Genomic DNA, 23,338 nt, shown 5'->3' on the forward strand with positions numbered 1-23,338 from the left:
ACCTACATCCACCAAACTCTTCCAGGCTGCTATTCCCAGGTTAACAGATTAACAGCTCACACATCTGGGGATGGGTCCTACCTCCAAAATACCCAGCTGAGTCCCCTTCCCTCTCTGAGTTTGTCAGTGGATCTCAAATGCCTCAGCCTGGAACACCCATTCCCTTTTCCAGATGTGGCCATTTAGCCTGCAAGCTCCCAGCATATGGATAGAAAAGGAAGGGACCATGGGAGGAGGTCAGAGGTATCTGTTACAGCAAGATAACAGCAATCATTACAGACATCCACAATTTCACCACTACAGATTGACTCAGAGAAGCACTTAGTGTGGGGGGAAAAAAAATCACATCAAACACAATTCATTCTGCAGAACCCTAGGCCCCAGGAACAAAGGTAGGGCTGTGAAATGTGTCTGAACATGAGCAGCTCTAGAAATCCCCCCTCACCTGGAGATATCCCCCATGATAAAGGCAGTGACCTGGGTCAGGAGCAGGGAGAAAGATGGATGTCATTGGGGTGGGGTGTTGCAACCTCCTGCAGATTAAACCTTCAGGGAAAGACTCCAGAAATAAACAGAATGGCAAGCTGCCAAGTTTTGGGGCAGATTGTGTCCTTTTTCATAGTCAATGACTTCAAACTCCTTGATCTTAAAGCATGAAGCAGTCTTCCTAGTAAAAAAAAAAAATCCCCACACAAAAGAAGACAACAAGAATGACTCAGTGGTTTAAATAAAATAAATAATTTTTTTTTAATCAACTTCCAGACCTAACCTTATTTCCTTTTTAAATTAACAGCAGTTCTATTATTTCTACCAGTGAAAGGTTTCAGGTTAACAGCACAGATACTGAGCACCTCTGTGATGAGAAAGCCAGATTTTGCAAAGCACCCTCTCATTCTTTGGAAAATACAATCACAGACCATTCTGTCTTGCCCACAGGCCACCAAAAGAGCAGAATAAGAGCAGACATTTTTCTGCCAGCCCACAGAGCAAATCAAGGTGATAACTTCCATATTTCATTAACACTGCACTGAGCCAAGTGATCTCCTCTTCCAATAATATCCACAAAGCCATGACTTGAAACAGACATAGAGACAAAATAACCTTCTACTCTCCACTACTTTCATTCCTCAAAGGTGAAAAAGAATTTGGTCCAAAAATAAGATTAGCTTAGCACATTGATGGATAAAATGTCGACACAAGCACAGAGTCAAAAGACCATTTATTCAAGACACTTAGGGCAAAAAAGAATTTGTGGGAAAACAAGGACATTTATGATAAACAGCTCTGAGCTGTTGCCTCCAGGTCCAAGCTGGCTCTCGTGGATCCATCCTGAGTGCAACCTGTGCTAAAAAACACAGCATGGACACTCTCAACTTGCATGTCTGCAGAGCCAACATTGTTAGATTTATTAACACCACCTCACAGCCTCAACCACAGCCCAAGCCAGTCCAGGTGTCTAATCCTGCAGCAGGATTTGCTTGAAAAGAGATAAAAGGTCTGAGGAGGGCAAGGTGTGGATTTTCTACTCTGAACCAGTGCAAGCAGCACAAACTCCTGTGGAAATGGGTATGCTCCAAGAAATCCATTATTAGTGGCCCACATCCTTTGACAAAGCATGTCTCTGTCAGCCCCCAAATCAATCATCTCCAAGATGAGTCTTTATTGAGTGTCAAGATGCTATTATAACCATTACACACATATTAATCCATGCAGCTCAAAGGAGATCTCTACAGAGTGCCGGCAGAAATCCATCAAAGTAACAGGATCTCGTTAGTGCTGAAAGAGACACATGATTTATCTTCATGCAGAGATCTTCCTGACATGCCACTCTGCTAGCCAGAGCCAGGCAGGTTATTAGATTGGGCTGTTAATAGCTGGTTTAGCTGTACCACTGCCTTAGCACGGGGCTCCACGTGCTCTGCAGCACTCAGAGCACGCAGAGTGCATCAGCCCAGTGCCAGCCTGTGCTGCACACACACAGCCCTCACAAAACCACACAGCCAAGGTCATTTCTAACAATTTCTGGCATGCACGAAAACATGGTAAAATTAACAGTACAATTAGCAGCAAAATCAAACTTAAGGAGAAAAACAGAAAGGATAAGAAGAGTGCCGTTCACCCTTCTGTACTAGATGTAAACACTCAGGGAAAAACTGCAATGGGGACATTATTGTTTTGGTGGATTTGGCAGTATAGTAAAGAAAATATTCATTTAATTTCCATTTATTCAGGCAGTTTAGTGTTAGCCAGGCTATCCAGTTAAAGAATTGTGTACTTTCTGGCCTGAATAAGCAAGTATTGACAGTAGCCCCAAGCCCTTTCCACCACAAACCCTGTACAGCTCTGGTACAGAGAAGGATGAGTAGATGTACACAAAACCAGGAATACATTGCGGTTAACCTTTAAATTATGCAAGTCTCAGTGTAATGGCACAATGAACACGAAGACAGGACACAAGAAAGAGGGGAATTTCTGTGTAGCAGAATGTCCCCTCCAGTACCATCCAGTTTCCACAAGTACTGGTCTTACTTTAGGGCTTTTTTTTTTAAATTCTAGAAACTACTTCAATCAGTTCCTAGAAAAACACACCCAAATTGATGTGAATGTCTTGCTCTGGCCTCATCCTAAAGCCTCTTCTGTTCTTCATTACATTTACGAGAACCAAACCAGGTAATTTTATAACCAGCTGCTTGAGTGATTGATAGTATTTTCTACTAATTGCCCATCTAGCAATAACAACAAAATTGCAGTGCTTAGGAGCAATAGAAGGCAGCCTGAATGTGTGCAGTGACTAAGAGAAATCCAGCTACTCTTGGCACCAGAAGGATGGAGAGAGTCACAATTCCTGGAAGATAAAGTACATATGATGACATATTATTAGAAGCAATCTTCTACCACTGGAGTATTTTCACAAATAGCCTTGGGGTGTCTTAAAGAAAACCAAATGAAAAAATCAGGTTTGAACACTAAGATCCAAAAGCAGAAGAGAGCTGAAGGATGGCTTTTTCCTGGTACTTCAGCCTCCTCTACAGTACAGCAAAACCTTCAGAGAGACAGAGCTCAATGTGTTCCAGAGCACTCCTTTTCCTGCCAGCTGCAAAATATCCTCACCAGTCTTTAAATTTTTCACAGCTGCAGTATTTAGAGCTACTGCAATGACTGAGGCACTTTTCAAAGTGACATTTTTGCCAGCAGAGAACAGAAATTATTATAATCATTACCTTACTGATGAAGTAACCCTCCCCAACCACAACTGCAGACAGGTGAAACTTTTGTAATGTTTAAAAGAAACACTTGGAAACATCAATAAAAACACAGGCAGCCCTGAAAATGTGTCCTGTGACAGAACTGCCACTTGATGGCACTGCACAGCATCGAGCTGCAGTGATTCACAATTATTTTATTTTCCACTTAAGCACAATATGGAATTGCTTTACTGAGGCAGGCAGAGGATGAGCACTCGCAGGGAGACCACATCCAACACAGCCTTTGGAAGCAATGGGAAGCACTGCAGGCAGAGTGCAGAGGATTTGGGAAGGTATGTGAATTTTTGGTTTCATTTTCACATTTTCACAAGCACTGCTCTCACATCAGCTTTGCTGTCAGACCTGCCTCCAGCTGAACAAAATGACTGTCAGCACTTTGTTACAGGAAATGCAGCAGGGCATGTATCCTGAGGAATGACATGGAAATGTGTTTGTTCATTCTAAAGGTAACACAAGAATACATCCCATAGTGGAACAGGAGTTAAAGAGTATTTTCATCCTCTTAAACCCAAATGCAGACCTCCATTGCTTACTTCTCCTGACAGGAGAGGACACAACACTGTCAGTGATGCTGGGGATGGGACACCACCTCTTTTGTCCGTCCAGGTACTCCCAGCTCATCAGCTACCACAAGAAATAATGAATCCCAAACACAGAGCCCAAGACATATACATAATTTCACCCAATTTTAATATAACTCTTAGTGTGATAATAAAAGGATTCCTTCTGCATTTTGAGAAAACAGGAGGAAGCAATCTAACAGCTCCCCAAAACCAGATCATTGTCTCTACTTTCCCACCCCTACCAGCTGTACCAGCTCTGGCATCTTCTGCAAGTCATATTAAAGTTCACACATAACGCTGCAAAGTACTGGTGAGTTAAGGGCAGAATTTCAGAGAAGTGCTCCAGACTTCAAGCCAGACTGTTTATTGTTTACCAGCACTTTCACACCCACAAAACAGGATCACAGAAGCAAAGTTCAAATAGATAATGAGAGGAGGAGGGCTTTGAACCCATATCCAGCACTTTTAGTTTCAGACAATATGGAAGAATGGTTGAGAAAAGGCCTCTGAGGTGCAATGTGAGCAACAGTTTCTCCTGGAGGAAGATGCTGCTGAGGTCTGGCAGCCTCATCCGACTTCTCCAGGCAAAGCTGCCTTCAGTAAATGCACCAAAGTGACCATTTCACCAACAGCCCTGTGCTAACATCACACAGATCCCATGAGCTAGAGAATGTCTCCCTTAAGAGGAGCAAGCCAAGCAATCAGCCCCATAATAACCAGACAGAGCAGAGGTCTGCACTGAGGTGTGACAGATCCCAGAAGCAGCAGGGAGCTTGCCAGGGGACATTACTGAGCTCAGGTGGCAGCTGCCAGACATCCATTTCCACAGGAGGGATGGCTTCTTGCATGATGCAGACCAGAGTTTGGGAAGTGGAGGATGAAAAGAATCTAAATCAAAGATCTGAGTGACAAAAACTTGAAAGATGAGGTCAAGCACAGTTTACTGAGGAAAGTATTTTGCCTGGAGAATTAAAGCAGAGCCAGACAAGCTGCAATATACTCCTCTCAAAAAAATCAGTTTATTCAGGCGCCCCAGCTGACTTTCTTAAAACCAACCAAGCAGCAGGTTCTTCCACAAGTAATGCAAGCAAATATTTTATTTGTAAAAGGTGCTCAGAGGCCTCCACTCATTCATTACTGAAAGACATTTTGAAGGCAAGGCAGAAAGCTAGTTTGTCATTAAGAAGAAATCAAGTACCCAACAAATAAAAGACAAGAGGTTTATCAGATCCTCTCACCACAGAGCTGAACTAAACATCAAGGCTGGCTGTCCTCTTGCCTAAGGACCTTGAGAGAAACAAAAACAGGGCTTCTCTATAGTGACTTTCATGAGAAATTCCCACATCAAAAGCATGTGTGGTATGTTCTCCTTTTTCTGCTGGACTGACCTCAGATATTCAGGCATCTCAGTGGCCTTTGTCACCATAGATGCCACTAAGCAAACAAATTCTGCTTTAGTAGAAAAGTAACTTAAGCACAGCTGCCAACCTTATGACAGCATCTTACTGTAGAACTATAAAGTTATTTCATTTTGTCCTTTTGTCCCCCTGGTAGAGATTTCTGAAGAACATTAATCATATATCACACAACAGTGCACAAGTGACACCTGAAGCCAGCTGTGAGGCACACACAGGTACAACACCTCACTCAGGAAGCCACAGCACTTGGGACAGACACTGCTGCCACAAGCCTCAAAACTCTGTATTGTGAACTTTTTTCTTAAATTCTTTAATATTAACTCAGAAGCTGGGGGGAAGGGGAAGATAAAACATGAACATCAGAGTGTATTACAATTGCTTTTCTCAGGAATACACAGTACACTTCGGTAGGGCATCATTCTATATGAATATGTAAGTGGGGGGAAAATATTACAAGCATATCCTTTTTTCAGTTTTAGATTAAAGCAGGAAAAACTGGGAAATTTACAGGAGTTGTTCATTCATTAACAAAAGAGGACCTACTGTACCCAAACCCCAGGTTATATTAAGAGAGGGTCAATGCATTCTTTCAGAGGCTTTTGAAGTTCATACTTCATTAAGCTGCATGACATTTTGCCTTGGAAGTGGGAGCTCTCATCTCTATCAAAAAGTCTCCTTGAGAAACTCTGCAGGTTACACAGCTCCTAAGTAGCAGTTTAGACAAGAGACTCCATCCACAGACCTGATTAAAGACCAAAGTCAATGGCAGCATTTTTATCAATTAAGTGTTTGCCCTCTCATGCAATCACCAGTTATGACACATTTGGGTTTGTCACTCCAAACAACCTGGGCACACCTTAGACAAACCATGCAGAGGAGGAGTGCTGTGATTTAAAACAAGTTTGTTCCTTTTAATCTAAAAGGAAAAGGAAAAAAAAGTTTGCAGCAATACATCATGCTTCTCCAGCTGCTAATCTTTTCCATTTCACACCCACTGATCATTATCACCATGAAAAAATATTCCCGTCTTAAAGGCAGATCTAAGGTTGTAACCCTGGTTGCAATCAAGAGTAGATGAGATTAATGTTTCCCAACGTTTCCCTGCATGTCACCCCAGTGCTTTTCCAAAACATGTTTTCATTCATACCCAAATACTGCTCTCAGGTCACTTTTCTAAAAAAAAACCCAAACCAACACTGATTTCAGAGATGTAGGAGATGCGACTAGGTTACAAAAATGATCAATAATTCTACAGAGACCCCAGAGCCAGCAGAGGCTGAAATCAGAAGGTATGCACATCATTTTTGAAGGGAGATTTTTCAGGACACTCTGTGCAGCTGAAGACACAACCTTGATCATTCTTTCACGTGTTCTCCATATTAAAGTTTGGGTGGAAATAAGGACATGGCTTGTGAGCCTTGATCCTTTTGTAATTAAATCTCCTGCTGAATTATGGGCTGGACTCCCAATTAATGATAATGTTTCTAAAAAGATCAACACTTCACATTTGCAAAGCACTTTCCCATGGATGTTAGCAACAGTGGAGTTTAATCTACGTGACTAATGTAAACAATCTTATCTATAAACAGACAATTAATGAATCACAACAATAAATGGCCACCTAATAATAAACTTCCATTGTTCAGAGCATTGTTAATCCTTTTTTTTTTATACTCCTAGATGATCTGGATATTCCAACACAACAGTGACACGAGCCAGGAAGTACCTTACAATGCTGAAGTTGAAATTTTGACTTTTGGTGGTAGGGAGATACAACTTTTATAAAAAGATGACAATCACTGAGGTCACTACAAGCACATAAAAAAAAACCAAACAAAACTGAAGTTTGTGACTTCTCATCTCCCATCCTCCTGTTCCACCCCAGCCTTGACGGCAAACAGAACAGCTTGGTGCTTCAGCTTTAGACCCTGGGCTCCCTGAGCACAAAGACCACAAGTAAGGTGTGAAACACTGCCCTGCATCCTCTACACTGTGCCTGATAAGAATTCCCATATCAACAGGATGGCACTGAAATACAAGAGGGATGGGAGTAAAGTTAGTTTTGGATTGAATCCAGTGTCTGTACATCAAAAAAGATGCTCCCAACTGCAGTCTGAGGCAGATAACCAAAGGTGCCTGGCTACATGCACTTTTTTTTTTAGCAGCTGAAGAAATCAATGCATCTTAAACGAAGTGGGTTTGAAAATTTTTATTTCAAATTCACCCCACAATATCCAGCCACCACAGGCTCTGCTAAGTCCCAGCACCCTTTCTAAATGCAATTCCCTGCTGACAGTGGTAGGGGTGGGGGAGCTGCTTGTCCCCCAGCCCACGTGAGCACCAGCATCGCTCTATCGCACTGGAGCTAAATTGGGGAACACTTCCCTGCCCTATCTCTCCTGGCACCAGCTCCTCAGCCCCATGACTGCACTGCCGGGAGCAGCTCCCAGGGCCAGGGGAGCCCTGAAACAGTTGGTTAGTGGAGGTAACAACAGCTCTGGGTGACACATACAGTGGCCCTGGGCTCCTGGGGGACAAGGGCCAGCTGTTTGCAGAGCAAAGGAGGAGCAGCTGTCCCAGCCCAAACCTGCAACAATGCTGAGCTCCAGTTCCTGGCAACCTCATCAACAAGAGAACAATGAGGCAAGGCTGAAATGAGACACTGAACCACAAAAACATAACATTAACTATTACAGGATATGTTTTCCACCTTATTTCTAATCTTCACACTTACAAGGGCCAGTAGTCTCATCATTACAGGCCTGACCTCTGAGTGGTCGCAAACTCTGCAGATGATTTTTACAGAGGAGGTAAATAAAAGTTCAAGCAGCCAAAAGAAAATACCAAGAAGGATACAGCAGGTGGTCTTCCTTCCTTTTATGCACACTGATTTGAGTAATGCAAGAATCTCTACGCCTTTATAGGTGTGTATGTGGAAATACCATCTTTTCCATCACCCAAAAAGCTTTGGCCCCAAGTACACTGGAAATCTCAGGTTCCCAAACCCCTTTTCTTAATTATGAAATCTGGGCAACCTGGTAATTACCAGATAGGATGAAGTATGCTTTAGCTCTCTAATTGGCTTCCAGGAACTGAACTGGAGACACCATTTTTCTACTTCCTCCTCCTAAAAGGAGCTCAGTAATGCTCCTGATGAAAACAACTATCTAATGGATCTTTCAGAGTGAAACTCATGGCAGACTTAGTAAAAAAATAAACAAAATTGTATAATCCTTAATCTAAGATATTAGCTTAAAAGAGGAAGATGCAAAGGTTTCAAAACCAAAAGGGTCAAGTGTGGGAGAAACATATTTTCCTGAAAGCAGACAAAGATAGGGAAATCCTTTGACATGTCAGTATTGCCTGTTATTTCCAGTCATTCAAAGAGATGAAATTCCTTATGGAGGAATTAACAGAATACTGTTCTCAGTAATTTGAAAACAAGATCAAGGAGGCTGTATATGAAAAATGGAGTTGCCAACACTATGAAGAAGGAATGTGGTGAGGTTTGTTATTTGCCTCCCAAAGGCCAGGCCACAAGACTGCTGTGTCTGCCTTTAGAAAAATAGAAATACCAGGAAGATATCCTTTTCTTTGTGTTCTGCTGGCACCTAACGACTCCCAGATGAGCTGTCAATTAGCAACACATGGAAAACAAAACTGATCTTAAAATGTATAAAGCATTTATACTGAGAGCAAACAGAAAGACTAAATCTTGACCTTTCAAATTTCCTTAAACTACCACCAAATTTGGTTTTTTCAAAGGGAGCTGATTTGTGTATACACCTGGCCAGGTAAAGAGGAGAGAAAAGGGAGTCACTGATGTATTAATAATGTAACTTATTTGCATTGCAAAGAAACACTATATCAAGTGCTATACAATCATTATTTTACATCAGGCTACATTTGACCTCAGCCCAGTTCTCTGTCACATGGGGATGACGACTTCTAAGTGTACCACTTCAGTATTACATATTCAATAAAACCCCACACAAAACAGTGGGAAAATAAACTAATTCAGTAGATAAGCCTGAGAAAACAAAGCCTCCAGATTAGGAAAGTCATATACTGTTCAAATTACATGAGAACAATTTTGTTCTGCATTACACCATTAATGTGTTTCAACTGTAGCAATTTCATAATATATTTGGACATAAATTCCAATCCCTCTTAATGTGTCCTAAGCTTAAATTAAGTTTCTTCAAAGTCAAGGTACATTCAGTAGACTTGAGATCTAATAAAATTCAGGCAACATTTAGTTTCAAAATTCAGGATATGGTGTACTCCTGGAAAGCCACTCTACAAAATCAGGTCACACTATGTAGTATTTTAATCTTGCTTCAAGCACAGACTTAGGACATCAGGTAGAGAATAAATTCCAATGCAAACTTCTAGTTGGTAACTAAAGTAGGCAAAATTTAAAGTCTCCATGGTCTTAAAGGTCAATATGATCCATTATTGACAACACACAACACTTTCCAAGGTACAGGTCTATCACCAGTCCTGACTGTTTCTCCTTCCTTCCCCTTAAAAACCACATTTGCAAGCAATTTTCCCTTCAGATTTTCCATCCTCTCATCCAGCTGCCCTGGCTGGCGAGGTCTGTGGGCAGGACCACGAGCTGCAGCAGCTCAGCCTGCTCCCAGCATGGCAAGGCAAGGAAAGCAAACAGTTACAGAGCTGGCTGGCAGCTTTGGCACAGACTGAACACACGCTCACACACCCCCACACATCCAGGTCGAATCTGACAGTGCCCATGTTCTCCAACAAAGCTGCTATTCAGAGCCAGGGCAGGCTTGCTCCTTGTTCATGGAGGTTACGAGCTCGGAGAGGCTGACGTCAACCATCCCCTGCTGCAGCCCAGCCCTGCGCTGCCTCCTGGTCCTCCCTGCCACGTTTAAAACTCCAAACAGAAAAATATTATCACAGTGGGCAAGCCCTGCACACTGGGATGCCCTGTTTTCCACACTAGCAGTTTCTCCTCAGCACCTCTCAACACATCAAGTCACACAAGCACAGCTGCGCACTCCAGCACGCTCTGGGGAGGAAAAACAGAGAAAAACAGAAGTGGGGGATACCTGCACAGAGACAGCTCCAAAACCTACTTAAAGCGGTCTGCTGGAAACCAGAGGAGCTCTGTGACTTACCTGAGAGCGTTACCACCGAGCATCTGCAACTGAATTAATATAAATAAACTGCTAAGGGTGCAAAGAGAAAAGAAGCAGCATCTTCAAAAAGCTGATGGGAAGTGTTTTGTGTGAATAGTAAAGTGTTTTAATTGGTACTCACATACAGTGGAGCTTGCTGTGGATTAAGTTTCATGACCTCAGAACACTGAAACAAAAAAGAAAAAGCAAGATTAAGCTATTTTTCAAAAAATTGTAGGTACTTCTCTATAAATTGCTTTAGCACACACACATTCCTTTTTCCAATAAGCACTTTTACTCTTCCCCTTCATGTTCATCTCAGTTCATCTTTCCTCCTAGCAATCCTCACTTCATATCTGCTTTTTATGGCAATTATCAATCCTCAATTGAAATCCTTCCACCAATTTGCCCACTCCCCCATGAAAAGTCATTTATGAGTATTTGCAGTTCTTTCTGCTGCTCAAGAAATCCAACTACTACTTTGTCCAAGGCGATTTGGTGTCATTTTTACCCCTTTCACTGGACTACTTGTTAAAAACCATTTCAAAACTACACAGAAAACAAACTATCAAAAACACTCTGAAGGAAAAACCTTCAGAATATAAGATACTCATATTCTGATTAGCATTTTTCATAATGAAAATCTACCATTACTCATTTTAGTCAAGAATCTTTCCTCTTTCCGGTCTGTCCCTGGAATTTCTCTATAACCTGGTGAAAGTTTCTTACACTGAGCTTTGAATCAGTTGAACCAGAATTTCTCTTGCATTAGTTCCTCCACTCCAGCAGAAAATATTCACTCTAAACAAAAGCTCTAAGTTTTCATTTAATGTGTGTATTAAGAGATCCAGGATCCTAAGATGAAGGAATGCAAAACAATTAAAAATGGAATTTCTGCTGTTACTCATGTCTGCAGAACTGGTAATGCTCTGCAAATACTTCAAGCTCTTTTTTAAAATAGATGAAATACCATTCTGCTTTTCACACCAAAAATGCAGGATCTTGTTCATACTTTGCTCCTTTCCAAATCCCACAGTTTGCCTTTAGTGAGACAGAAATTAAACCACAGCCGAAGTTCTCTTAGCTGATTCCAGCCAGCCTTGCTCCCTCACACGCTCTCTTTTACAAAATGTTTTTGTGCCAGCTGTTTTAAAATACCAGAGCGACCTGCCAAGCTTGTGCATCAAAACAGCCCCTCTGCAAAAGATCCTCTGAGGCAGCCAGTGGATGGACAAGTATTTTACAAGAGTTTTAAATCCAGTCCAATTCCTACCTGTTTTCAACCTTGAGATTCCCCTTTATACAGCAAGAACATTCTTATAGTTTTGCCTGATAGTTTTCACTGTATTTTCAGCTCTTACAAAAACTTACTCAGGAAAAGGGGATTAGGAACAGCAGCTGCCATTTGGGCAGGTGAGCTCCAAGAACAGCTCTGAAAACAATCTTCTCTTGTGCCCTAGAACATGCCTCTGGCAGTTCCAGTCCTACTGAGGGCTCAAAATGAAAAAAAGAAACAAAACCAAAAAATGCACAAAATCTGCCAAGCTCCCTCATGACCTACCTGAGCCTCTCTCTCCTGTTCTGAACTTGGGTGTCCTGAACAGGAGCATAAAAACATTCCCTAGACAAGAGTATTTATTGTATCATACAGAAATCAAATCATGCTTGAAAAAAACCCCAAGCTTTCAAGCTCACTTCACATATGGATTTTTAGAATTTCTCATTGGTATAGACTAATCTCCTGTGAATTCAAATTCATGACAGTTTTTGTTGGGTTGTTTTTGGTTTTTTTGCAAGAGAAGTGCACAGCAGCAGCGAAATAAGGTGACATTGTTAACAACTGGTCTTGTCAAAAATCATGGAAATACTTCCTGCAGGAAGATTTTTTTTCCCCCCTCCTATTTTACTGGACCCTTACATCAGTCACTTAAAGTGATTCCTTGCTTCATAATGTACATGTCATTCCAATTTTTCTAAGGATGCAAACTCAGTTTGCAAGGAGCCAGGCAGGTTTGGAAGATATTTCATTTTATCTTGTTAGGTAGTTATTTGGCAAAAACATAGGAGAAAAACTGAGTGACAGATAAGCCTGAATGACTACTCTGCGTGAGTAAAGGACTAAATTTAGGTTTCTAGACAAGTGAATTTGTCCAACCAATAGACAAGCAGGGAGCAGCCTCTGAAAAACTTTTAAAAAACCTTTAATCCAGTAAGAAGAGGAAAAACAAAAAGCAGATCATACTGGTCATAACCTAGCCAAGATACACAGGGATCCTAATATAGTCAGTAAGCTGGACTACTTCAAGTGTAAAAATGAGGAGGGAAAGGAAGCTAAACTTTGTTTTCTCCTCCTATTAGAGGAGCACATCCTTCAAGCCAATGCCTGCTCTGAGCCCCAGAAAGCCATTTCTATCTTTTTGGGCAGGAAGAACTTGCTGTACCAGATACAGAAAAATGGAGTGAGAATAACTGGCCCTGCCATGAAATCAGAATCTGGACTGCACATGAACTGTCTTGAAAGCCAAACTAACAAGAACAGGTAAATATAAATCCCACCTTCCTTGCTCAGCTCCCACCCAACACCCTCATGGCAGCCCACAGATTCTGTTCTAGCAGCAGCTGCCTGTACTTAAAACATTTATGGTATTTCTCACAAATAGCTAAACCTTTTGAATTTCCGTGGGAGGTTTATCACAAGCTCCATATACATCCAGACAATTGCATTGCAAGGTTTCTAGAATTATATTAGGTTTTCCACCTTAGGATAACACAGTGAAATCCCTTGTATTTGCAAACTGGAAAGTAGGACATGAAATGAAAATCCAGGTTCAAGTTCTTCAAAGCAACAGTGGCTTTAGACATTGTAAAAATCTGCAGATGTCAGTAAAATAGAAAGCTACTGAAGCCTTCTCAAAATGGGAAGGCACCTTTCTGCTCTGTCAAGCACTGAAGAATTAATACAGTGAGTTTTATTAATGTCTCTTCTAGAGAAATTCTGTGTTATTTCACATAAAATTTAATGGATGAGGACAAATGACTGCTCTTCAGTTCTCTGGGTATGGTAATATATGTCAGGGAAAGAAAGGGGAAAAAAATTTATTTGCTTTACTGTGGTTCCCAAAACCTCATCCAGAATTAGGGCCCCACTGGTTACATGCTGTAAAAATGTCAATGCAAACAAAGTTTCTGCCCTGAAGAGTTTACAAATAAGCACAGGCAGCAGGAAGGGACACAAACCCCTCACGCCAAAGCAATAAACCCTCTTCTCATCCACTGCCCCCAGCTACCACTAATTTGGCCATAATTAGGTGGCTTATTTCTTCTAGGCATTGCAGGCAAAGTGTGTATCATGAGGACAAATCTGACAGGGAGGTCAGTGCTCCTCCAGGCCAACCCATCCCATGTACAGTCTGCAGGGCTGAAGGACTTTGAACACCATGAATGCCAGAACGCCTTTTAAATTTTCTCATCATACCCTAGTCAGGACTGCTCTTTCTAGCAGTGGGTTAAATCAAATGCTGGTTTTACTGCCCAGCTTCTGTGAGCTCCCCCACATCCACTCCTGGCTGTCTGGCTCCATATGGAGAATATATAAGAAAGAAAACACAGTGCCACTCTCAAGAGCTGCCCATCAACAATTTTTTTTTTTTTTTTAATGAGAAAGACCTGCAGGATGGCAGAAACAAGAACAACCACTCTTGCCTCCAACAGCAGAGCAGAACTGCAACAACCAGGAGGATGAGGGGTATCTAATCCATGTGGTGTAGCTGGGAAAGCCTGCCTACCCCCTTTCCCTCTCCCTCATGCACTAAACAAACTTCAATTGTAGGTGTTTGAGCTCTTTCAAGCTTTTCAAGTTCAGTTTTTAGATATTTCAAGTAAACTTCAGTTAGACATATACTTCAAGTTTAAGCTGAACTTTATCTGAATCTCAGCACTTGACCTTTTCATTTATCATTGTAACATTTGATTTTTAGAAACATTGATCCTTATTTGCAAAGCCTTACCCATGCACTCTGAGCTGTACCAAAGAAAAAAACCCAGACCCTGAAGAAAACCCAATCCAATCTTGGCCATGAAGAGCTTGTGGTTATAGGCAAGAAAGAACAGCCAAAAAACACAAGAAGGATCTGATGGTCACAGATGGCATGGAAAGCATTCCAGTAGATAAACAGAAATGCAGAGAAAGCAGGATGCCTTTCCAGCTGTAAGTATCACAGCATTGCTGGGATGAAAGCCAAAGGAGGATTTACTTTTTTTTTAGATGCAACAGAATTTATTTTGTAAAAATTATCCTGTAGAACTGGTTTGAAGAGACTAAACTTTGATTTCAAGGCTCTGGAATAACAATACACCACGTAGCCCAAACTACATATATCCTATAGAAATTAGGAAAGCACTACTGATGCTAGTTATCTGCAAGAGAGCAAGACAAACAGAATTTGTTTTATGTATTTCTTTGAACAGGGGCACCAATAACCCACAGTGGGGCAGCCTGCCTTATAGGCAACCCTTTAGGCAAATAGCCCACAAGTTGTGGAAGAGTTTAAAGAAATCCCAGGACTTCCTGGGAGCACACATTCACCTCCCTTGCTCAGCTGCATCACTTCCTTCTATATGGCTGCACTACAAAAATAAAACCAAGGTTCCAAAACCACATCACTTCTCATTCAACAAAGCACAGTGTCCTCAAAGGCACTCCTGGTGGTACAAAATGTTAATTTATGAAGTACTTGGAAATATCAAGAGGATTGGGTTTCAGGCCCTAGAGAGCTGCTGCTCAAACTACACAAGATAAATAAAGATGGGGAAGTGGTAAGTGAGGGGAGCAGAGAGGAGACCAACTGCCCATATACAGAGGAATTCCTGCTGGAGCCATGATTTCATGCAAAGAGAACTAAAATAGCAATGTCTTTCACAAGTTTATTGTTCTCCCCTAATGTCAGGGGAATTGCTAAGCTGGAATATTCCCCTTTTCTTCTGAGTGGTATATGACCTTTATTGTGTTGTATTACCCATCATCAGTCTCCTCATTTTTTTTTTGTTATAACACAATTCTTTGGAAAAAGGCTCTTCTTGGTTTATTTTGGGCTTTTTTGTTTTGGTTTGTTTTTGTTTTGTTTGTTTTTTTTCTTTTTCACCTTTATTAAAAACTCTGAAAATGGAAAGAGACATTGACTTGATATTGGTTCTATTACTTTTGTTTTCTTGTGTGGTCTTTTTCCTGGTTATATTCCTGCAAAGATGAGACCTGCAGTAAGTTATTCTCAGCTTGTGGTATTAGGCAAGATGTGGGTTTGTCCACACACTCTGTTCCACAAGTTTCATTCAACACTGAATGAACACCAGAACTCACCATTCATAAAATGAATGAGCTTTCTAATCAGTGTAATCAGTGTACTACTGCCCTGTCCTTAAAACCCATGTGAAAGGAGACTGAAAAAAACCAGGACAAAACCTACAAATAGCTTTGACAGGAAAAATAAACCCATAGCCCAGTTCTTCAAGAATGTGCGTGGAGAAATTTGTATAAATAGAGTAGCTGCAATTGCAGTGACTAAAATAAACCCTAAGACAAGCACCATAACTCCAAATGCAGAGCAACTTTCTCTGTAGCTGTAATAATACATGATTTTGTATATCTGGTCAGAAACAGGAGGCTGGAGGCATTAGGAGAAGGAACTCATCCCAAATTTATTTAGCAGACACACAGGGAAGTAATACCACCAGCAGATGTCATTGACCCTGGAAAGGAGAGGAGCTGAGGAAACAAGAAACCACATCCCAAACAAGTTACCAGCATATTGCAGCATTGTGTTTAGTACCACAGCTGAGACTAGAACTACTAAACCTCCAGATATTTGTATACAATCACCTGAGTTTATGTAACTTGCTGAACATGATGTTTTCTCACTAAATGGATTGCTTAGGAATAAAAATTCATCCCTCATGTAGCATTTCCACAGGTGATACTGCTTCCCAGCTGTGTCCTGTCTGCAAACAAAAACATATGCTGCCATTCAACTACAGATAAAACAGGAGTGTCTTGGGTACGAGGGAGGGATGAAAAGGAAGTTTAAAGATGTTTTCTGCTGTTCTGGATCTATCATCACTCTCCTCCAACAGCACAGAGGTAACCTAGCAAGCCACCCTCAGGAAAACCAGACACACACAGACTCCTTTCACAAAAAGAAAAAGAAACTTCACAACAATCTTCTCCCTCCAGAAAAAAGGAATTCAAAGAACATATTTAAATGCAAAATCTGCCTAAAATCTGTTGGATTTTTTCTTTACATTGCTGGAAACCACAGTACTGTGGCTTGCACATACAAGAGCCCATCAAGCAGCGGTGGGGGAGTTGCAGAGCTGAGCACTTGCAGAGGGGCTGGAGCCTCACTGCAACACAAGCTAACAGAGCATCACCAATTTAATTGACTGATGATTTAATAAAATGCCCTGGATATAGATTAACTCGCTTTGCTTAATGTAGCTCAGCTTCCTGGCAGCAGGAACTGGCACCACTCTGTTCCTGGGCTGGGAGCTGGGCTGCACCCACCACTTGCCTCACCCAAACCTTTCCCATTACCCTCCCCAAAATAATGAAGCATAACACAAAGCTAAGATACAGGCAAGCAGACACACACACACACATAAAAAATAAGCTTAAACCTTTGCCAGCCCTGTCTTACTCCGGAGCCACACATCCTTAGTCTCAACATTAAATTTCTTCTTTTGGATCATTTCAACCTCATAATTGTCATAAAGCTGGATTACTTAATTCCTGCCCAAAGCCTGGGAAGATATGAAGCAGTGTTGGGTTAACAAAAGCAGCGCTTTCACCATGTAGGGGAAGGCAGAGTTCCCTCTCTGTGTTTCCCTGCTCCATCCCTTCACCTATTAGTAGGTACAAAAAACAAACCTAAAAAACTCAAATCACAGCAGCTATCTCTTTACAGTTCATATGCCAAATTTCAAATAAAGAAAGATACTGTAAAAGTTGGAAAAACAGAGAGTAAAAAAGGATTATTAGCCTTCTCTAATTATACAAACTGATCTCATCCTCTTGTCATAAGCCTCTTTCCTGTTTCCGGAATCTATTTGTGCTACAGAAAGACCAGCCTTTTGTAAATGTCCATGGGTCATCAACACAGGGTAATTAATTTCCCATTTTATAGCACACACATACTGTCAAGCAATTCACTTGTAATCCGATATAACCCTGCCCTCACTTGTAAATTTTTTCCTCTAATATATTACTAAAGGCAAACAGTACTTAAGATACCGATTTGTAAAATCCAAACAACGTTTCAAAAGGAGGCATCATGCTTCTATAATAAAATAAAAATCACAGACCACATCTTCAGTTCAAGTAGCTACATCCTAATAAAGTTAAGACCTAGCAGTCGACTTGAATTAAAGAGCAGCATGTACACAAGAGCACACATATGTTTATACTCAAATTAAGTCCTCCAACAGGTTCTGGGGCAGCTGTTTCACGTATGCATGAGACTTTTATCTCAGGCTCAAATATTAACTTCCAGAAATCCTTAGCAGACATTCTAGCTGCCTCCTCAAATAAGCAAAATCCATTTATACCTTCCTATGCATTTTCTTGTTTGAATACACATTTTGGCAGTAAACTGTGGGGAAGCTCTCAATGAGAACCAGCTCATGTTTGCAGGGGTGATTCTTGACTTTGGGGTTTAACCAGGAACTTCATGAAAATCCTCAGTAAAGAAATGGGCAGCTGAGGCATCATGCAAGTTACTGGTTATCTTTGAAAAGAGAGATGCATTATATGAGACAAGGTGAAGAATGGAAGGAGGCAAGAAGAGGCTTTGGGGAGTACTTCACCCCAGTGCATAAAAGGATAAACACAGTGGAGAGCTGTCAACAGGGAGGAGATGCCTACAGCCTTACATATGCAGTGGAAGTGAGCAAAGCCTCTATTGACTCCCACAGTTCTTACTACAGCACATGTCCTAAAACCTTCTCCACTTCACTATTCTCTGACTCTCCAGGCTCTGCTGTTTTAGGAACTATGCTGAGCAATGATGGTTTCAGTAAAAGAAACAAAGTCCCCAAGCCCTAGAGCTGAGCAGTAAGGCCCTGCTTCTTTCTGTGCTTCCCAAACCACAGCACTTGTACTGCATTCCCAAAAACACAGATCTGCAATTGAAAACAACCCATGATGCCCAAAACATCACACACTTTAAAGCTGACAAATATTAAATATTTCCTAGCATTTACAAACCAGGTAGTTAACCAATGCATATTTTAATCAAGGCAAGCACCAACCTTACCTCTCCACAGCAGAGAGTTCTAACCACAGGTAGAGTTGGAAAAAAATGGCATCAAGACTAAGATGCAGGACATGTTTCCGCTTGCATTTTGGTCTAAGAAGCTTCAGTGCCCAACATTTTAATGTGCTTTTCTTCTCTGAAGAATACATCAGACTCACTTTTCCCTTTAGGCTCCATTTTGCAAATGCTGCCACTGGGGCCCCAGGCACCACAGACTTACTCAGGAAACGCCTGGCTAACTTTACTCCAGAAGAAAATTTCACCAGAAACTTCAGGTTTCCTACAGGAGTACCTGTGCTAACCTCGCTCCCTGTGGCACAGCATGACCACATCTGACACTGCAGAATTACAAACTGTTTCTTCATAATTGCTCCTCTTCTTTCAACTTACAAAACTATGGGAAAATGGTCTTCTCCAAACATACACTTTAGGCAATGAGAGAACATGGCCATTTTGCTGAAACATCCTTTCTGAGGCACAACAGACTCAAAAAATACTCATCATTCACTCAGCAACTGAAATGATGGAGTAACTTGGTGTGGCATTCCCTGCAAGGAAAATGAGAGCTCTGCTCCCAGAGCACTGTATTGCACTGGGAATATCCCACAGGAAGTAAAATCCCAAGCAACAGAAAACATTACATCCCTAGCCCAGAAAAGAGAGAACACTCATTCAAGCCCCATTTTAAAATAAATTAAAGCATCAAATAATGAAAATCCAAGTAAGCACAGCTTGTACCCAGTTCCACTACCCCACTTTCTGCACCTGAGCCTTTCTGCAGCATGCTCATATGCAAAACCCCACATTCTGCAGACACTTAAAACTGTTTCTTTCCACTGCCTTTACAAAGTGACCTTTCAGGCTGGTCCCTCAGGAAATGAATGGGTTAAGTGCCCACAGGTCCCAGCCTCCCCAGTAAATCATTTATTACCCCAGCTCAGGGACAAGGAGCTCTGCAGAAGCGAGAGCCCACGCTGTGCAGCTGTTCCCAGCCAGGCAACTCTCCACAATTATGTTATAACACAGGATTAAGCTCGGGGAGTGGAAATCCGTCCCTTCATTGCTGATGGCTTTTTTCTTTTTTTCAAGTTATGCAGCTATTTTAAATGTTACAGAGCTCATTAACATGAAGTTCATTAAGCAGTAACCACTTTATGAATGAAATGAAAAGATTGTCATTACAAACACAATTATGGAAATACTAGACCAGCAGGTAGAAAAAGGAAAGGGTATGAGAATGCTGCTCCTGAACTCCAAATTAGCCTTTCTTTTTTTCCCAGATCCTTCAGAGGAGGCACACCCAAAAATCAGACGTGAGGCAGAGGCTGGTTCCCAGGCAGGACTTCAGGTGAGAAGCTCTTGCTGGCTGTGCTGGGCCTCCTCAGAGATTTCACTGCTGCAACTGAGTGTAAAAGTCATCCCCCTTGGTCACCCCCAGAAAGGGTCTGGAATCTTCCTCAGCAGTGAGCACAGATTGCTGCAACTCACCACACTCCCCAAATTAGCAGAAAGTTAAGAAATACTATGACAAATCAAGCCACAAATTGCTTCTCTGCAGCTGGTGTCGTGCATTCCTCCTTTAAACATGATGAACTTGGAAGACAGCTCTCAGCAAGCCACTTATTCATTCCTGATAAAGCAGGTTCCATTCATAATCATGCCAAGGACTTAATTTCTTTCTCAGGGTCTGAAAATAGGTATAATTCCACTGCTCAACCCCACTGAAAAAAGGAAAACCCAAATTATTACGATACATACTTGTCTCTCTAAAAGTACCAACAGTTTATGATTAATCCACCCAGCTGTTGCCACAGCTCAGTAACACCAAACGATTTGGATTCGGTCTCGTTAAAGCACTGGTCTCATAGGCAAGACCATGGAAAATACGAGGCACTGCAGAAGGTAAACAGGTTAGGGACAGTGGGAGGAGTAAAGAGAGAGCTTGCAGTGGTTTTCCTTCCTCCCTCCCTTGACAGAGCTCACACATGGCAAGCACCCATTTCCAGGCAAGACTCTGGCAGTTTCTTTGCTTCAGGCTACCAGTTTTTGCACATTCAAGTCTTTTTGGAGAGAAAGGGTGTAACTCCATGAGTCAAAACAACTCCTGTCAGCATTGCAATAACCATATACTCGCTTCTAGGTCAGATCCATCCTGTGATCTGGTTCACCACACCAAGAAGCTGGTGTTAGCTGAACAATAAACCCAGAAGCCTCAACACCACGACTGCTCCGGGGCAGACAGACCAATAGCCGCTGCACCGACCAGGAGGCACCTCAGCTCTGATCCCAGCCAGCTCCTGTGGAAATCCTGGGGCTGTAACCGTATGCCTGCTGCCCCAGGGACATGAAAGCTCTGTCTTAAAATATTAGGGAAAAACAGCTGATGTTTTAAGTGTTAAGTGCTATTTTATACCATGGCATCGGGTTGATACAGGAGGCAACACCACATATCCCTTTTCTAACCCCACCCCACAAAGAGATTGTATTTTATGGCAAAATAGCTTGTTGAATTTGTTCATATTACTGTAATTGCTTTGATATTAGCATCTCCTCCTCCTGTCAAGGCTAAGTTTGACAAATGGCTAGACAATGGGCAAACCCATTGTCCCAAACCCCTCATCTCAATCCTGGTGTATACATAAAAGAGCTGCCAAAACATTTAACCTTACTTTAACTGCATGAAGCAGTACAGGTGGCTCCAAGATCTTCCTCAGGTTGCTCCCACACTCAGCAGAGAGAAGTAGGGCAGGTCACAACACTCAGCTCCTAGAAGGGGGAAGAAGAAGAAAGAGTCACCACTTGCAAGGATCAGCATGGCTGAGAGCAGTCCCAACACCCAAAATGGCACTGCAACACCTTTGCCAAGGGGGATAGAAACCATCCTCTCCCTTGCTAGCCATGTGGGAGGCATGTGTTGCTTCCTGCAGCAGCCCCATGTGGCTCCAGGAGCACACACAGGACAATGGTCACATTATGGATAGGGCTATTTATAGACACACATGGGCATCTGGCACCACCTAAGAATAACTGCACTGCTGAGTTGCATTTGCTGCTGTCCTGCTATTTGGTTTATCCCCAAAGCTGTTGATCTGTTGGCCATAACTACATCCCAAACAATTAAGCTAGCCTTAAGTCCTTTGCATCCATCAACACAGCCCTCCCAGACAGACTCCATCAAACTCTTTGTGGACTCCAGTACACCAAAGTGTTTCAACAGGAACAAAGGTAGATGATGGCAGATGGTGGCCAGCAGATGAAGCCCAAATCTACCAGGACATCTCTGCCAAACCCTTTTGGGTAGCTTGTACTTTTTTGCAGGCTGATTTTCAGCTCTGGGGCGAAGTGTACTCAGTAGATTCATCCATAGGGATGGTCTCCAAAGCACACCTAGAAAGAGCAGTTAAAGTGAATCAAATGTCAAAAGGTGAAAAAGCCAAGGTTGGGCTATAGTTTATTAAATGCTGTGTGGGAGATTTTATTAGGTAAGTCAAAGTTATCAGGGTATCTCAGACCATCATTTGGTTACCACACCAGGAAAGGCTGTGGCTGCACACGAACACCACTGAACACAAGCACAGCACACCAACTGCCTCCTCCTGCTCTACCAGAGAGACACTCTGTCCCTGCACTCTCCCTGTTGGGAAAACATCCATCATCTGGGAATCTCACAGCCTGAGCCAACCTGCCAACCTCAAAGTGCAATTACAAGCACAGAAGTAACAATGACAAAACTAGTTACCAGCTGGGAAATCAATTGTACTGTGTGAATTAGCTGGGGAAAGTACAGGATTGGAAGGTGAGGCACTGCACAAAAAATCTCATTCCATCTACACAAGAACTACATCACCTGAATACCACAATGTCAGTTTTACAAATGTTTTTTCTTAAGATTAACAGCTAAAAGTCTCTTTTATCCATTCTGCTGAGAAATGGGGAGAGTATTTTGCAAGGCATTACAGGGTACTGTGCTTTACTACAAATATGTTTATTTAGATATAGACCAAAGAGGAAAACCAGAAAACATTTCATCCTCTTAAAGTATGAGGAATGTGCATGAATTCCTTCATTACCATGTCACACATTTCTGAATTACATTCTTATGCCAAACTACTGGAGCTGAAAGTGGAATTACCTGAACTCTTAAATCCCTGTTAAGAGCAGACAAACACTCTTTGGATTCATTAACCAGTAAAAACCACCCTCGCAGTCACAAACAAGCAGACTGGAACTTTCCTCTGGCATTTTTGTAGTGTTAGTTTCAGAACCTCAGTTTAGGAGATGGTTACTGTTTGATAAAGCAATGATTAACTATTTGCCATCCTGTGTTGATCTCCAAGGAACCGCTCTTTCCAAGGCACATACAACAACAATACAGTGGTTTCACTTATTTCTGAGACACTGATAACTTGGCTTTTATTACTCTATTTGTATATTTTGGCAGAGAAAGCAAGGTTTGCTGCTATCCCTTTGAACCAACAAGGACTGTGGGTATGGCTAACATTGCCAGGGTAGACAGTGAGCATGCTGTGAATCACTGCAGGTTTTTCCTCATCTCCACTAAGGAATGAGGGTGTGTGTATGGAAAGCTCACTTGGATGCTCAGGACCTGGAAAGTATTAGCAACTGGAGAAAATAAACTGG

The 23,338-nt window shown here is 41.9% G+C and overlaps 1 protein-coding gene across 7 annotated transcripts in view; it reads right to left on the reverse strand.

The window, feature by feature from the left end:
• The window catches only part of AKAP13 (A-kinase anchoring protein 13), a 204,384-nt gene that overhangs the window by 135,412 nt on the left and 45,634 nt on the right, over positions 1-23,338 (reverse strand). For all 7 annotated transcript variants that reach the window (XM_039723000.1, XM_039722995.1, XM_039722998.1 and 4 more), the window contains exons 3-4: positions 21,367-21,463; positions 10,537-10,581 (exon numbers count right to left, since the gene is read on the reverse strand). In XM_039723000.1, coding sequence (XP_039578934.1) covers positions 10,537-10,569 — 33 coding nt within the window. In that variant the 5' untranslated portion in view covers positions 10,570-10,581; positions 21,367-21,463. The remainder of the gene's footprint in view (positions 1-10,536; positions 10,582-21,366; positions 21,464-23,338) is intronic.

Source organism: Passer montanus, unplaced genomic scaffold (assembly GCF_014805655.1).
Source record: "Passer montanus isolate IOZ18808 unplaced genomic scaffold, ASM1480565v1 scaffold5, whole genome shotgun sequence".
Taxonomy (NCBI): Eukaryota; Metazoa; Chordata; class Aves; order Passeriformes; family Passeridae; genus Passer; species Passer montanus.